The sequence below is a fragment of the Pogonomyrmex barbatus genome, unplaced genomic scaffold (assembly GCF_055798465.1).
Source record: "Pogonomyrmex barbatus isolate J1 unplaced genomic scaffold, ASM5579846v1 scaffold2, whole genome shotgun sequence".
In the NCBI taxonomy this organism is placed as follows: domain Eukaryota; kingdom Metazoa; phylum Arthropoda; class Insecta; order Hymenoptera; family Formicidae; genus Pogonomyrmex; species Pogonomyrmex barbatus.
In genome coordinates, this window is record NW_028297116.1 from 5,662,829 (window position 1) to 5,681,125 (window position 18,297).

General features: G+C 31.9%; 2 protein-coding genes across 3 annotated transcripts; one reads left to right on the forward strand and one right to left on the reverse strand.

Moving 5' to 3' along the window:
* The first annotated feature begins 1,283 nt into the window (after positions 1–1,283).
* Positions 1,284–4,115, forward strand: LOC105424048 (uncharacterized). Its single transcript, XM_011634086.3, has 2 exons — positions 1,284–1,799; positions 2,184–4,115. Exons 1-2 carry the CDS (start codon positions 1,656–1,658, stop codon positions 2,376–2,378), a joined length of 339 nt encoding a protein of 112 aa, XP_011632388.1. The 5' UTR covers positions 1,284–1,655; the 3' UTR covers positions 2,379–4,115.
* htk (AT-rich interaction domain hat-trick) lies at positions 3,959–17,220 on the reverse strand. Of its 2 annotated transcripts, XR_016139221.1 has the most exons (8): positions 16,636–17,220; positions 13,918–14,357; positions 13,597–13,842; positions 13,281–13,485; positions 8,510–13,205; positions 8,230–8,370; positions 7,054–7,219; positions 3,959–6,605 (listed from the first exon to the last, which is right to left on the reverse strand). XR_016139221.1 is itself a non-coding variant. In XM_011634087.3 (7 exons), the coding sequence occupies exons 1-7, from the start codon at positions 16,639–16,641 to the stop codon at positions 7,176–7,178; spliced, it is 5,778 nt and encodes a 1,925-aa protein (XP_011632389.2). In that variant the 5' UTR covers positions 16,642–17,220; the 3' UTR covers positions 3,959–7,175. The 2 variants fall into 2 exon arrangements, 1 of the variants encoding a protein (XP_011632389.2); XM_011634087.3 differs by having other exon boundaries at positions 3,959–7,219.
* Positions 17,221–18,297: the final 1,077 nt, after the last annotated feature.

Sequence of the window (18,297 nt, forward strand, 5' to 3'; positions counted from 1 at the left end):
CATAGATATACAAATATCTGAACGAAATGTAAGGTACTTTCACAGACTAGAAGATAGTCTGAGGCTTGGGAGGAAAGTTCATTGCGACCATTTTGGTTGCTCAGGATTTAATCTATTTTCACGTCTCACGGCGTGATTTTAACTGAGATATTTTGTGATTTAAGATACATTAGAAGAAATAGGTATAACTTGTCAAGTCATATCTCTGATTTGATTTTACTAATGTGGGTAGATGAATTAATTTTTAAAGAATTAATACCGTTAATCCACGTTATTAATTTTTTTTTGTTTGACTTACGAAAGGAAAAATTTTCTTAAAAATGACAAATTAAATAATTGGAAATTTTGTCATAAGCAATTCTTGTTGAATCAATCATTGATTAAATTAGGATAGAAGGTAGGGGTGCAGTAGCGAAATCATAAGGCAGAATTCTCTACCGTTGCCTTCTTCTTTTTTTCTCTTTTTTTCTCTCATCGACACATTCAAACTTTTTTTGAATGTGAGAATACTATGAATGATTATAAAACAATGACAATCTCATAATGATATAGTTATTATTGGATAAGTTCATATTTTTTATATAAACAAAAAGATAATATAGATAAAAGTTATATCAAAATTATAAATGTAAATTTAACTTAAGAATTAATTTTAAAAAGCATTATTATATTTTAAATTATAAAACTTAGTAATTTTTAAAATTATTTTTAATATTATTTTAAATAATAAGACAATTACGAAATGAAAAAAATTTTTATTTGAAAAAACATTAAAATTAAACATTAAAGTTAATGTATTTGAAATTAATCAAGTTTGAGTTAAAAGATATTAATTTTTTAATTTTATATATTAATGAACTTAATTTATAATTAATGATTAAATTATTGTTCTAACTTGTCTAATCTTGGATATAATATTATATAATTCTAATAAATTAACTTTTAACTTTAATTATTTTTTAAAACATATGTTAACTTTAATTTTCTAATTTTTATAAAATTAAAATTTTTCGATCTTGTAGTTTTTTCTATATAAGTATTATTTAAGATAATCAAATGTTAAAAAATTACAATATTTTAGTATATAATATTTTAGTTTAATACAAATAATGCATATTAAAATTAACTTTTAATTTAACTTAGGTTAATTTAATTTTAATATATTTTTTAACAAAATTAGTTTTTTATTCATGCAACTTTTAACTAAATTAATTTTGTAAGCTATTATTTTTAACTCAACTTAATTAAAAAAGAAAATTAACTTGTCCAGTCTTGGTAATGATAGATATGATATACATTCAGCCTGTGGCAATTAGAGAATTCTGCGACCCGGGGGTCCAGAGTACTTGAATGAACAATGCGTACGGCACTGAAGAAGGCATCGTTCGCTCCGAACGCTGGTCAGCGCTGGCGTTCGGCGGAGTCTGCAATAAACAAACTCTGAAAGATCTCCAGGTAAAGAAAAAAAAAAAAAAAAGACCGATATATACATCCGAGACTCTCTTTCACTTGCTGCAACTACGATCGCGGAGGTTTGTTAAGGAGTTCGCGCGTCGCACTGTCACCGTTAGTTATTGAGGCGAGCGCCGCGAGCTGTAAGTGAGCTATCAGTGAGCTGTGAGTTGTGAGAGCAACTGTCGAGCAACACCCCGGAGATGGGCAGTACGGACAAGGCCGTGATTACGGGGTTTATATGTAGGCTCTGCAGTAAGATGAATCGCTTCGTGATCCACATCTATGGAGAAGAAGGTGAAAGGATGAAACTCGCTGAGAAGATAAACACTTATCTGCCGATCACGGTAATTCTACGTGCCGCACGTATTATTCGATCCTTCAAGAGATTGTCAAGGCATTTTACTCAGTGCACAAAACTTAATCTTCATTCCTTGTATTTGGCATAGATCTTTATCTGGAAGCGAGATACAAATGTTTACAAAAAGAAATAAATAAAAAAATAGAGCAACTTCTCGCATCTCTCTTGCATATAAATATCCTATGATTTCTTTAAAATTTATTGTACTTATTATAATGTATCTTACTCTTTAATGAATTTAGGAACTGTTATTTCTTGTAAGAATGCATCGATATGATGTTTTTTTATATTTTCAAATTTTTTCATCAGTATTTTTTTAACTCAGTACTTGAGGAATCATGATAAAACGGTTTTACATACATCTTTGCAGGTAAACATGAATGATCCATTGCCAAAGACTGCGTGTTTACATTGCATTGAACGACTAGAGGCTCATCACGAGTTAATGGAACAAATCATGTTCACCAGGAGGAGATTAAATACTGACAATAAAGCAACCGCAGTGGCATCCTCTTCTGCAACAACTGTAGATACAGTCCCAACATCTAGTCCACCTCCTTGTTGACATGTGCAATGGAAAATAGTATATCCTTTCGCTCAATGCGCCATTCGCGAAGATTGGATGATATCTGTATAATTTTTCATTTCATTTCAACTAGTAGTTAGTGAGTGAAATGTGTAAAGAAAATGACAAAGTGAAATAATGTGCGATTACATTTTCTATATAATGCGATATTTTTATGTTACATGATTTCTATTACTCGTTTCAGTGATAAATATTCTTTCTAAAAAAACTGTTCGATGCCAATATTCATCGTTTCCAAGGAAACAAAATCAAAGTCAAAAATGTGAAGAAAGTTTCAATGAGATAAAAATATATTTTTTTATGTAATGTTATTATATTATTTTATATAATGTTATATAGACAGCATTTTTTCAATTTGATGCGGAAATTTATGAGATTACATTTTTTCTTGCTGATCTATAATTAATAAACAAATTAATTTTCGAGATAATATTTTAAATGTAAATTCTGGGAAAGCGCAATATTGTCGAAATAATTGAAAAAAAATGCATACACATATGCGTATATATTTATTGTAGAGATGTATAAGATATCTGAGATATCTATTTGTGTAATTTTAATATTCAAGAATTTTGTAGAATAGTATGTATTCTAATTAATTGTAAACTTCTGGAAAGATTTACTTTTGAATACAAATTTCTTTTATTTCTTAATTATTAAAAATATACTCAATTTTTAACATACAAAAATATAACATTCTCTTTATACACGCAATAAAAAAACTGAATGTGAAATAGTAAAGCAAAGTAATATGAAAGTACATTCTGAGATATGTCGTATTAAAAGGGATAGTATTGGATTAGATTATTGATTTGATGCATTTACATAAAAATTTGATGAGAAGAAAACAAGTGTGCAATTTAAAACATTCTTGATCTTGACTAGAAACAAGAACAATAAATATGTTGAGAGCAAATTAAAAAACATTGGAAACATTAAGTTTAACTGAATTCGTTTTGCAAAATTTAAATTTTATGTTTGTTATTTTCGAGATATTATATGTTTATTTCAGTTAGATAATGTTTCATTATTTATAATTTCGTTTTGCTAGTTCGATACTCGATATCCAATACATCTCTTAATGAATGATAATATATACTATATATTATTTTATGTATCTTACAATAAATTTTCTTTAAAAATATTTTAGAAATTCTTTAACTGTTATTAATAAGATACCGTTATATCTTCAATGTATCAATTCTACTGGTGTACAAAGATATACATATATTATACTCCTGAAAAACAATCTCTACACAATATCATATTGTATAATGTAGAAATTTTCTATAGAAAATTAAAACATGTAAAATTAAAATATAAAAACTTAAACTTGTAATGCATATAAAAAATGAGTCATGTATTTTTAGTCAATTGATTCTTACTCTCAATGAAATACTCTCAATGAAATTTTTCGCTATTTGCTATGTTGACACAAAGACAAGTGATAAAAGGATATTGTATATTGTGTATTATGTCTGTTATCGATGGTGCATTATATTAATCGCGTTTATAATCGAAAAAGTGGTAACGTTATTATTCAAATAAGTACAAATAAGTACAATAACATAAATATTTATATAATTATATGATGTATTGTATTAACACACAAAAAAAGTTTTGCGTTTTACACAATTTACACAGATCTTGATCTGTTCATCTTTGTTTGCAAGCCATAATGTAATAAATAATATATGTAACAGATTTTAAGTATAACTTGTGAATTTATTTCTATTTATCTACTTTCCGATATGTTCTAGCATACAAGATTTATATAGATAAAAAAAAAATAATATGATATAGATACGATAAGAAAATATTATGTTTTGTTAAGATAAGATTTATTTCTTATTTATTTTCTTCATTGACACAGTTATGTGAAACAATATTAGCTTGCTACTTGATGACGTAAATTCGTCTTGTGCTTATTGTTACTTCGTACTACTTCACATGCAATATCATATGATTTACAGAGAGAATAATTTGTTTTCAGATGATGAGGATGCATTTATCATAATTTCAATCTTATAATAAGTACATAGTAACACATACCATTAAAATTGCAACCGTGTTCAAAATTGCAATCATATATTGCATTTATCGCTTCAAGTGATAATTTGGATTGTCAAACTATATAGGACTGTTAAGATTTTATATATATATATTTTATTATTATAACTAAAATTATCGAATTAAGAATGATTAAGTTTTGTTAATTACATCTCATGATATATTAACTCATAGCGATGTATCTCTTATAATTGCTTTTTTTAAGTTTTTCAATCTTGATTGAATCTGAGTAAAAAATTTTAAATTAGAATTTATTAAAGTATATTAAACAACTTAATAACTTAATAACTGAATTGTTGCATCATAAATAATATGTTTAAATAAATCCGAAAGAAAATATAAATAAAATTTTGATGTATCTTAAAAATAAATTTTAATGATTAAAAATATTAATTGTATAAAATATTGCATGTGACATAATGTAAATGTTATTATAATAAACATTGCACAATTATTCTGTTATGTTTGAATTAACATATTCACGTTCCCATATAATACAAATTATTGAGAATAAGATTATGTTAATATCAAAATGCATCCTCTAGTCTTTTCAAAATATATGCGTATGTGTTATTTCATAATGTTTCTGAAACCATTATATATTAAAATGCGCAGCTAGATCAGAAAGTGCGATAAACTATTAAAATTTGACTTATATCCATATATACGCAATGTAAAATTATATACAACGTTGAGGATATCTATTTTATTTTTCTCGTGTAATTATGTTCTCATATTATTTATAACACATATTATTTATTGACCTTTTATAAAAAATATATATATTTATATATACGCAAGATCGAAATTTTATATATATATATATATATATATATATATATAGACACCACACACACACACACACACACACGCGCGCGCGCGCGCGCGCGCACACACACACACACATACACACAGTGTGTGTATGTGTTTTCAGAATATACATCTATAAAATTTTATTTTCTTCTCAGCTCTAGTTTTATATTTTCTTACAAATTTATTTTCATCTAACGACATTTGATTCGTATTTTCATGATAAAATTGTATTTCATACAATTAAATTCTGCCTATTTTTCATTTGCCTAATTTTTTCATTTTTCGAAACACTCTTCGACATGTATTGAAATACAAATATAAATGCATCTCTGAGAAGTAGCATATAATACTAATGAATATATAATAATTATTAAATGATGTTAAAGCACAATGGCAGCTAAATATAATGTGGAAATCAGTAAACTAATAATATCGTTGAGCTGCATTCACGATAAATCGTCACATAGTCAATCATAAAGAGCAGGAAAAAAAAAGATTAAAATTAATATGATTTATATGTTATATTTTATCATTTACCACACAAACAATATATATTCATTTATATATATATATATATATATATATATATATATATATATATATCAATATATATATATCAATATCGAGTATAAATCATATTTGTATTCTTTTGCACAAGTTTAGATTATTTTTACAAAGTTATATACATAAATTAAGATATAGAGACTTTTTCTTCTTCATTTACAACAAATTCAATTATCAACACTACATCGGATTAATGCACATTAAACGCTGTTATATATGAAATTATCGAAATATAAAAGTATATAAATACTTCAAACTTATCATTATATAATCAACAATTTGTCATATTATTCAGCAGAATATATCTTCATAATTCCATCATCAATATGTTATACTATTACATTTAAACATTTCATAATAGCAGCTGTTAATATGTATTTATCCGGTATGATGCGGTGATCGAATTCACTATTGGTAAGCAATTGCGCTTTATTTCATACGTATATCAATGCATATATCATACGAACACTTTCTCGCTAACATTTCATTATACAAACATATATATATATATATTTACGATTGCGTTCTTTATATATATATATATATATATATATATATATCCACAATATATATCCACAATATATAAGATATCAATATCTTACGAAATTTTGTTTTACTTAATTTCTAATATTTACATTCTTTTACTATAATATAAAACAGCATTTATAGCGTAGTGTTTGTAGGACGTGGCTAAATAATCACTGGTAGTCTTCTTACAACCTTTGTCTTTTTTTTCAACATTTTGTGAAAACAGCTCAACTGCAACCATACCGTTATAATCATACTCGAGAAACGGAAATGATAATCATAATTAGACATACTTAGATAATTATTTGTTCCCCAAAATGTCTTTACAGTATTAACATACAGTATTATATCGATAACGCTCTACCAACTTTTTTTTTGATGAATGAAAACAGAAGTGGAAAAAAAAATGATAACCAGTTTTGATAATTTGTACTTTATATCTTGACATGTAAAAACAAGGGGATAAGACATGACAAAGATGATGACAAAACGAGGGAATAAGAACTTTTAATATTTAGACTATACGATTGACAGAATAATGTACAACACAATTATATCATATATGAATGAATCTACCTCTTGAGACAAATATATTCTTACTCTATAAATTACTCTAAATTTTACGATTATATCTACAGTTTTGTTTTGAGATAAAGAAAAATTACAGAGTATATATTACCTAAGCGATATTAAAAATTGTCATGAGATATCCATTGTTGCTTGATGCCCGTGCCAATAATAAATCTTATATATTAGTCCTAATTAATTCTCAAAAAAAGAATGATTTTTCAGTGCTGTCTATCACGAACAAGCTTGCTGCATTTCTGCTTTAGCTGCTTTCATCGCTGCAACAAAATAAAAAATTTATTATAGTTATTATAGTTTATTACACTGATTTTCATATTAGATGAGATGGATATAACAAAATTTATTTTATCTTTTATGCAAGCGCCACATTTAATAAAATAATTTTGGAATTGTACAAGCATTATCTACCAACTATTGATTTTCGTTGTTTACTATACAAAAATAATAACAAAAATTAAAGCAGTTGAAATAATATATATCAGACGCTTATTTTACAAATATAAAATTCTGGTAAGAAACATAAATTATTAATTATAAAATATATTATTATTAATGCATCCTGCTAAATTATGTGACTTTTGTGTTGATTATATACCTATATATATATAGGAAAAAAAAGATTTTTATCTGTAATGGAATTCCAGTTAGCACAAAAGTCCTAAATTTAAACACCTTTTAAGATATCTTATATCCTTAATTTAGATTTTGTATTATTTCGGATATCACTACATTGTATATCCAAGATAAAAAAATATATTTGGACAAAAAAAGAATTAATCAAATTTCTTTATATCATATACTTATTGAAATTAAAAATTAAAATTCTCAATGATTTATTATTTGAGAATATATTTTCCGAAAATTATATAAATATTCCCGAAATTTTGAAAATTTATCGAGAATATAAAAATTTTAGAAAATATATCTTTTCTGAATTGAATTTTAATCTCAGTCTAAAAGTGTACAACAGCTTTATTAATATTTTCATTAGTTCTTAATCTTAAAAATAAGTTATATAGTAACTTTTGTAAGTAGAAACTTTGAATTTCAAAAAAGTCCAAAATATCCAGATTTCAAATTAACATGTAGAAGTATTAAAATAATGAATTATATATAAAATTATGAATTATATCAATACAGTTGTAACTTTTTAGCATTTCATTAAGTATTACAAAACGAAAAATAAATTTCAAAAAGAGTGAGGTCTCACAGAGACAATAATACAAATGAATATCATTTAATATAATATCAATTCGATATTACGTACCTTCTCGTTCTCGTCTTCTCAATTTCTTCCGACGTCTTTCTATAGCAGCGAGTTCAACTTTTACGGCATTATACGTCTTTCGTAATTCGGTTAACTTTTGCTGTAATACAGCTATCCTTTGACTACCATCCAATTCAGGATCTGAAAGCATAATATAGTGACATAGTACACATTAATTTTAGCAAGTTTAACAAACATTCTTATTAACGATTGAAAAAAATCAAACAAGCAAAAATTCTTGGCATATTTAATATTAGAAGAAATATATTATTTAACATACCTAATTCGACATAAAAATTGTATTTTGTTGGTCTTGGTGATCTTGATGAATAGGTACTAAGATCGGGAACACTGGTGATGGCGCTAGCATGACTCGTCGGTGTGTTGTTAATTACACAGAGATTGGAACCCTCACTGGTGTCATCGCTATCACTCCCAGCTCCGAATCTGCCATTCCTGCCGTTCTGCCTGCCGGGTTTTTTTGGCACGACACTGCCGGTACCACATTCCGAATGTTTTCTACTTCTTTTGCGTTTCTTGGGTGACTGCATGTCCTCGACTGTGCGTTTAGCAGGCGGTTTGAGAATCCTATCCGCAGAGTTACTTTCAGAGTTGGGCAAGGTATCATCTTCGCTGAAACCAGGGCCTTTGCCAGCGCTGTCGTTATCTGCTTCGGAGCTATCGCGATTGAGTTTGATATTGTCCTCTGAAGTCGGCGATGAGACACCGGTTCTCTCTTCTCTAGGCGAACCTGAGATATTGGAAATACTCGAATCGGGTGTAGTCGGCGGCGTATTGTCCATTACCGGTGCGGCTTCGTTGCTCTCTCGTCGTTGCGATGGCATCAAAGCTGATACATGTTGTTGTTGCTGCTGCTGTTGGTGTTGCTGCTGCTGTTGTTGTTGCTGCTGTTGTTGTGATTGTCGTATGTTTAAAGATACATTCTGTTGTATCGGTAGCGGAACTGGTATTGATACTTCTACAGTTTTTGGCAATGCCATACTAAGAGTAGCAACAGTATTGCTACTCGTCGTACTTTGACTTGAAGTCGGTGCGCTTGCGAAAGGCATTTCCATCAACGCTATACTACTCTCCGTGGCTTCGTTTTTCGGCGGACTACACGAAGGACCAATGTTGGCTTGTTCAATGCTCTCAGACAATGGAGCCGGTGAGCCAGGTATTTCCTCTTCGCATAACAACGAATTCATCGTTTCACCTTCTTCGTCTGTTTTTGTAACAGATGCTACATCAGTCCTGAACTCCATACACTCCTGCTGTTGCTGCTGTTGTTGTTGTTGTTGTTGCTGCTGCTGCTGTTGATGATGAACACTTTGTGTTTTCATTATTTGCGGCCTCGCGTATCTCTCTTGTGTATTATCTACATGATCTAATTCCGCTGATAATTTCATGTAATTAGGTGTTGATACTTTAACTCCTTGCAACTCCTTGTCTTGCAACTCCTCATTGTCTATCACAAGTCTTAATTCCGAATCGCTGCTATCTGTAGAATCTGTAATGTCTTGGTTGATTTGTTTCTTATGACTTTCAATTCTATCTTTTTCTTTCTGATCCGTTGTTTTATACTCCTCTTCGGGCTTTTTATCAGATATCTCGTATCCGATGCTCCTCCAGTTTTCATCTCTAGTGACTTCCTGCAATTTGGTTTTGTGTTCAGTGATCGCTTTTGTCTCTGAGAACTTCTTCAATTCCACCTCTTTCTTCGGTAACTTCGATAATTCTTCTTCCTTTCGTTTAACTGCTACACGCATGATCTCTCTGCGTAGATTCTCTTCGTTCACTGACATTTTTTCCTGTTCGCGTTTCTTGTTTATTTCGGTCGCAGGAATACTGCAATCCGCATCTTTGCCTCTTTGTGGAGTAGTAATGTCTATTTTCTTAGATTCCTTGATTATCTTGATTACGCGTACGAAATCAGGCGTATCTTCCTCCGTAATCTTTTTGGTATCTTTAGCTTTGCTTCGAAATGCCATCGCAGCTGATAATTTTTCTTCTATCGTGGATGTCGCTGGCAATCTCGCGCTTATGGGAGCTGGAGGAGTCACGATCGGCAGTGGGACCGGGGTGACATCGAGCAACTTTGAGGAGTCCAACATCCTCAATTCTGACTGCGATTGTCCAGCCACAGCTTGACTTGGTAATGATTTAATTTGATTTTGTTTCTGATCCGAGATGTTAATAGGCTTATTACTATTGCTCGTACTAGTTATTGACGCTTCGTCCTTCACACTTTCAATCGTAGTGTTTGCTTCATTCTTGCTTAATTCCGCTGTACTCGGCGATTTGCTGCTATGGAATTGAATCTCCTGTTGATACATGGTAAATACATTCTCTGGTTCCATCTCCGATATCTCAGTCTCCGATATTATTAGACGATCCTCGGAATCATCGCGCGTAGCTTCATCATCCGCTGGCAAATCGTTGAACAAGAGATTTAAACCAACTACTTTATTACCGGATTCTTCCGTGACAGTCGATTTGAATTGATTGAATGATGCAGAGGATGATGTAGATGATTCACAAAATTTGTTAAAAACATCCTCACACGCCATGCACGATGCGATATGGGATGGTTTGTTGGAAGCAATGGCTGGTGCCTCGTGTGCATCATCAGATTTTTTGCCAAACAATTTTCTCGGCTTCTTCCGAGAGTCATTCTCTGGGGGTTCCGATTTCGTTTCCTTTGCTACAGATCCTGTAGCTGGTGTTTTCTGCTTTTTCTTCGGACTCTTTGCCTCGTCTTCGAACATTCTCTTCTTTAATTTATCTTTATCGTTACTATCTCTCTTATTTCTTACCTCGAACTCAAATGGTTCTGGTTCTTTAAATTCATATATGTCTTCCGTGCTTTCCACTTTTGGCTCCACAATTTCTACTTTTGGAGATTCGACAGTTTTCTCCACCTTGGGTGACATCGTGATCGCAGCCACGTTCTCTTTTTCGTCCTGCTTGATTTCGTCTTCAGGCTCGGGTTCCACCCTGACTATCTCTAATTTGACAGCTTTGTCAAAACCTTTCAATTCAGATCGTATTTGATTGAGATCAAAATCTCGACCCTTTGGTTGCTCCTCTTGATCACTATCAGGTTCGGATTTAATGCCTTGAGATTTGCCGGACGTTTTTCTCAAACGTCTACCTTTACGCGGTTCATCCAAATTGTCTTTATCGTCCTCACCATCGCTCATCGTCACATCGTCCGTTTTAATTCTCTCTTCTGCTCTACTTCGCGCTTCCTTTCGTTTTTTTTCTTCTATTCCTCTCAATCTGGTCTTGGTTTGTTCAGGCTCGGTAGTGTCAGATTCATATCCTTCACTATCCTCGCTTTCCGATACAACAGATAGATCTGTGTGTCCCGAGGTTCTCCTTGTGCGCCTACGATATTCCACTCCAGATAACTCTACATTTCTGGTCGTTCTGGTTAGCCGATTAGCTGGCGTGGCGGGACTCTTGGTTCTAGAACTAGAACTAGCGATAGAAAGCGGAGTAGTGGACCTGGTTGGTTGTATTGTCTCCTTGTCCTTCTCTTTGTCTTCCTTCTTGGTTTCCTTCGTAGATGTTAAAGTTGACTGAGCGGCGCTAGTAGAAGTAGGAGCAACGCTTTGTGCCCGGCGACGACTTTGCGATGCGTTAATGCTCGAATTACAAGTACTTTTTAACCTACTGACACTGTTAGACGAATTCGTACTGGGAGTTTGAGGTCTGGGAGTTGCTTTGATGCGCTTTACCCTACCTTGAGCTTGTGTAATATTCTGAGCAATTCTGGGTGCTTTAATCCATTCGTCGTATCTGGTGTTCCAACCTGTATAATGTACAAGATACAATGGTTCTGGACCTTCTTCTATTTCAATGACTTTTGCTTCGTAAGTAACTTTGGATTCGTGCGTTGGGCCGTAATAGACTTTTAATTTGTCACCACATTCCACAGGACCCTTGTAACTGGGAGCTGTCTCTGTGAGTTGTTCATCTGCGCGTGACTTTTCCGTTTCATGCTCTTTGCGTTTTCTTCCCCGTTTCTTTAATTCTTCATCCGTTAAACGTCGCTGCTTAGACACTGTTTTCTTATCTGCTTCCCTAGATGGAGTCCGAGTTTCCCTTCCTTCGGAAGCGCCTTTATTTTTCACAATATCATCTTTTGCCTTAGATCTCGTCTTAGTAGCTTCTTCTTCTTTGATTTTATCATCCTTCTTTTCTTGCTTCTTGGTTTCTGTTTTCTTCTTCTCAGCTACCTTTTTCTTAGTATCTTCTTTACTTTTTGATTTGGTTCGGCCAGATGATGCAACTGTATTACTACTCACATTGGGAGGTAATGTTGGAATTTGCGCAGACGATTTTTGTGATTTTTCATTATTGGATGATGATTCGGTATCTCCTTCCACGTTTACATCGCTTTCCTGACCGCTAGCATTTCCTTCAGATTCTTCTTTCTTCTTTATTTTGATAATTTCCTCTTCTTTCACTTGTTCCTTCTTACTCTCCTTCTTTTCTTTTTTCTCATCCTCTACAACTTTTTTCTCGTCTTCATCCTTATCACTCTTCACCTGTGCTGGTGCTGGCGGTGGTATAGGAGTATTTCGATCTTTATCACGAATAAGACTTCTTCCAGGACGTTGTTTACGCATGCTACCTCGCGGATGATTTACCATGGTGCAGCCTAATTTTCTGTAAAAATCCTCAAAGGAGTGTAAAACCTTTTTATAAGCTTGTTTTACAAGATTATACAAGGGTACCGAATTTTGCATTGTAAAACCAAGTCGTCGTGTCACAGCTTTCCATTGATTTTGATTCGTAACACGATTGTAGCCACCCAATTTATAAACCGCTCGGAAAAGTCGATACAAATCTATATCTTCGGATCCAATCATAGGACAAACATTTATAGGTGTTCCGCGATCATCCATGAATTTATATAATTGAGCCACAAAATGATCTTTTTCCTCACGCGGTTCATCATCCGAACTCTAGAAAAACATGTTATTTCATAGGTATTGTGTTATAAAAATAAAATAAATATTTAAATAAGCTAAAAATCTTACATCTGAGTCAAGTTCTCCATCATAATCGCTATTTCCACTAGAAACAGAATGACCAAACAAGGAATCCCTATCCCAATGAGGTGGCAATTCATTTTTCTCTAAAAATAAAAGCGCTTTTTCTACTGCAACTTTCAGAGTACTGTTTTCAACTTTATTAACTAATTCCTTTGTGAATTCTGTAGCTTCTTTCTTGGGTACTGTATAACTAAAAAATATATATAAACATTTAGACATATATATATGTACAGACAACACGCACACACATACAAACATGATAGTGACAATCTATACTTTATAGGAAAAGTTTTTCACTTACTATCTGGCATCTTTGAATGATCGTACTAAGTAATCATCTCTCACTCGTATTCTTACTGTATCTTGAGCAGTAGGTGCAACTACTAGCCCTGGAAACCAATTATCCTTTTTCTTCTTATCACCGAGTTCCACACAAACCACTCTACCAATTTCTGGTTCAGTTTCCATTCCTTCTTTTGCACCCCCGCTAGAAGCCGAATCACGAGTGCCTCGTGGCGGACTGTCTTCATCTTCGCTGCTTTCATCCCTGTTAAAGAATTATATAAATATGTTATTGAGATTAGTTATTAAAAATTTTAGAAATAGATTTGCTAACACTTACTGTGCTTGCCTTGATCGTCTACCTCTCCTACCCCCAATTACAGGATTCCCAAAATGTTCTGGGTGAGTCAATGGAAGTTGATCCAATGTTTCACTTTCGGCAAAATGCCTCCCACTCTTCAGGCAAAGTGCAGTTCTTCTTAATGTCGTGATATCTCCATCATCAAAAACCACAGTATATTGGCTGCAGTCTTGGATTTTTGTAATTGTAGCTTCAACAAGTTCTTTTCGATCTACATGTTTAACTTCAACAGAAGCACCTACTCTTAAAGTCCCTCTTATTTGATCATCAGCAACTGTAGCAGTCCCTAAACCTTGCGGTTTATAAGTTACACGACATTTTACTGATCGTACTACTTTACGAATTTTTGCTTCACAGAAGGCACCCTTATACTTAGCGCTAACTTCTGTACCCACCGATAGGGACGGTGGATCGTCTCCCTACAACAACGAATTAAATTTATTATTATGTCAAGATTACAATAATAATTTAATATCAAAATTTATAATAAGTAAGTTTCACAAGTAACTTTAAGTACTGATAACAAATAATAAGATATATAGAAATATTATAATATTTTTGTACATTTATTATATAAGTTTCATTTTTTTTTAAATATAAACAATTTTAATTTTCGATGCTGATTTAAAAATTATCAATTTATATTTTTATATTTGTATTCTTAAGCCTTGACGATTAATGATTTAGTTGAATTGATTAAATTGATTAAAGTTGAATTAAAATGATAAACATAAAAAAAACATAACAATGATTTTAAACATTCTTTAGATTTTAATCAATATCCATTTACTGCTCAATTTTTTTATAAATAAACAAAATTAATACAAAGTTAATTTATAGGCATATTTAACGCACATAACACAATTTGAAGTAACTATAAAAAAATAACATTTTCTTATAAAACTTTTTTAATGTTAATTAATAAAATAATAATATATATTTATATAATAAAATTAATATAAAATTAATATAAATAAAATTAATATAAAATTTCTCATTTATATTTTGTCAATAGAAATAGTAATTTTATTAGCCAGTGAATAATGACAGAATACTATTGATATGCATTTATAAATATATAATTTTTCACGTAAAAAAATTAAATAAATTAAACATATAGATAAATCAGAACAATAAATCAGTAGTAAAGAAAAATTTAATATATACATGTGTATATTAAATTTTTCTTTATTTTGTTTATTAAATATTTTTCTGTCTATTATATATATATGAATAATTTATTAATATTAATGTATAATATACATACATTAATGTATAATGTATAATTAATATTAATATTAATGTATAATATATATATGTAATATCTATAATATATTTAATATATATCAATATCTGTATATACATAATACATATACATTTGCTTAAATACATATAAATATTATATATATTTCTTAAATACATATACAAAATACATGTTAAATCAATACAAACATATACAAAAACATATACAAAATACATGTTAAATCTATAAAACTAAATTTTAAATCATGCTCTTTAATATTTTCTCATGAAATAGGATAACAAAACAAATATATTTTATTTTTTCAAGTAAAAAGTTAGGTAAAATATATCAATTAGATATTTTTAAAAAAACAAAAAAAGATATATATATATATATATATATATATATATATATATGTACACATGACACACATATATTAATATATTTCAATTATATTTTAATCTATTAAATCTATTCACATAAACTAATTTATTTTTATTCTATAAAAAAATAAGTGATAATATATGAATAGATGATAAATAACATAATATGAATGAATTAAATAATTTTGCTCATTTCGTCATTTCTGAAATAATATAAGGATTAAACAAAATTGTTTAATCCTTATATTACAATTTATCTTATATTTCTTATAAATTTTGAAGCTTTGAATTGATTTTGTATAAAAATCGAGACATTCGGAACAAAGGTTGAACTTTAACCGAAAAACCTAGAACGAGCTGTTTTCTCACACGAGTCCACGCGTTGTCCCAAAATATACCATATGCGCCAACGATAATTACGAAAATCAATTGATTCGTGTTCACGTTTGCATCAAAGAAATGATGAAGCGAAGAATGCAAGAATGCAATACAAATAAAAGATATAATAAAAAAAAAAAAAAAAAAAAAAAAAGAATGAAATCAACCGGATAACGAGATGCATAATTTTCGACAGTCAGTCGTCTCACGTAAACACCTTTCGCGCCCTAAAGAGAAAAATGATTTTTTCGTCCACGAGTGAGAGAAGAGGAAAAATAAAATTTTCCAGAATTTGCTAAGTACGTCTCTCCCGCCCACGAGTGACAGCGTTGCGTCAGTTAGAGAAGCACTCGCACCAGATTCATCTCCAAGACAAAAAAAGAAAGAGAAAGAGAGAAAGGGGGAGGGAAGGAGAAGAGGGAGAGGGGAGGCGAGAGGGTGTCGTGTGTCGCGGTGTGAGCGTGAAAAGAGGGAAAGAGGGACGAGAGGAAGTGAAGCGGTGAGAACGATGTGGGGAGAAGTGGAAGAAGCGCGAACGCGGCGCGTACATAACGGAAAATACGAAGGGAGATGCATGAAGGACGGCACGTATGCCACATGCACGGAACAGAACGAAATACGCGAGCTCTCCTAGTTATCGTTTCGCTACCGCGGTCGCTGTCGCCCCTACGTTCCTCCCGTCCGTTTACTTACCAGCATGTTCTAAAGCTCCACGATGCGAACTCGGAACGGATCAGACAAACTCGCGAGGCATTAGAGTAACCGCGCGCACAGATCTCACATCGTCCACACACACTTTTCGCTGTGCCCGGCAAGCCCGATGAATCACAAACGAACGTACTGACCTGCTTCGAGAGAGCGACACTCCCCGCGACACTCGACACGAATACGTACGAATTTCTGTTCCCAGCCCATCTCCATCTCTACGAGGCTACTTATCAGCCGACTCGCGCCACTCTCATTGGGTCGTGACGCGACGATCCGTACGTCACGTTAACGACTATCCGTCCGGATTATGCGGAAAAAAAAACGTACGCAGCAACACCGAGCAACACCGTACAACACCGGACCACCACCGAAGTTCGAGCGGCGAATCACACGCGGAAATAACAGACCTTTTTTTTTTCTCGTACGCGGTCTCACCACCGTACACGAAGAACCGAGTGCATGCCACTCGTTAAGGAGATTCGACACACTGAAACGGTGTCGAAGGCTGAACGGCGCGTCCGATTCCGATATGCGCCTTGCGCTTTCACAAGGATAGCAGGAATGTAGCGCGGTGCCAAAAGCTGGCGCTTTGTGCCGGGCGCCAGCAAAACGCCATCTACATCGGAGTAGAAACTTCCAGAAACGAAACTTCGAGATAACAAATAATATCACAATTTTCATGAATATACTTTTCGGAAAAAATGTTAACGATAAATATTTTAATGATAATATTTTAATGATAAAAAAAGATATATAAATTACCTCGTTATATCATTATTTATTATTGCTCTCAAATAAAAGAGGTAACAACACGCCTTCTTCAAAAATTGTCAGAAGTAGTCCAATTTCGGCTCGGTCCAATTTCAGAAAACGCAATATGGGAAAACATGTTTACATTAGACATCAAGAATAGAGACGAAGTTGCTATGTTCAAAGCATATAGAGGGTATAGATTGGAACACGCACTAACTGAGCACGTCAGTATACATCCGCGCATGCGTGAAGTTAGTGTATGTAGTTTCACGCATGCGCAGGATAGACACAGCATGGACTTATGCTAGTATGTGTGTCAGCCTATACCCTCTATATGGTTTTAGCATGTCAGCTTTCGTCGATTCTCTAACCATTCTCACCATTAATTTGGAGCAAGACAAACAGAATGTAGAAAAGCAGAATTTGTTAAAAGCTTATATTCATGATGCTAGAAATCGATCCAAGATTTCGGATGAAGAAAAAATTGACCAATCTCTATGGCTATTTCGACCAATTAATCGACGATTGGTCGATTGACTGAAATAAATGTGTGAAGCTAGTGATGTTAGAAATCGATCCGAAAGTGGACCAAGAAAAAATCGATCAATCATATTAAATAGCCGAAAAAATTACTGCGATTGATCAATTTTTTTTCCATCCGAGATCTCAGATCGATTTCTAGCATCATAGACACAAGACTTTAATAAATAACTTTTAAATGATTCAACGAATTCTGCTTTTTTATTTCTAATATAAACTTTTATATTTTTAATATATTTTTTACATCTTCGATAATTCCCAATAATTTATAACAGTTTCCACTCATATGATCATTCGCCATATTAGTTAAAAATCTATGTTACTCCAAAACACTCTCTCCGAGGAAAATTTGAT

What these genes read in the sequence shown, in the direction of transcription:
- LOC105424048 (XM_011634086.3), top strand. Translation starts at nt 1,656, where the DNA reads ATGGGCAGTACGGACAAGGCCGTGATTACGGGGTTTATATGTAGGCTC. An exon ending in ACACTTATCTGCCGATCACG is followed by an intron (nt 1,800 to 2,183) that starts GTAATTCTACGT and finishes ACATCTTTGCAG; the next exon opens with GTAAACATGAATGATCCATT.
- htk (XM_011634087.3), bottom strand. An exon ending in AGACGATCAAGGCAAGCACA is followed by an intron (nt 13,843 to 13,917) that starts GTAAGTGTTAGC and finishes ATTCTTTAACAG; the next exon opens with GGATGAAAGCAGCGAAGATG. An exon ending in CAATTTTTATGTCGAATTAG is followed by an intron (nt 8,371 to 8,509) that starts GTATGTTAAATA and finishes TTATGCTTTCAG; the next exon opens with ATCCTGAATTGGATGGTAGT.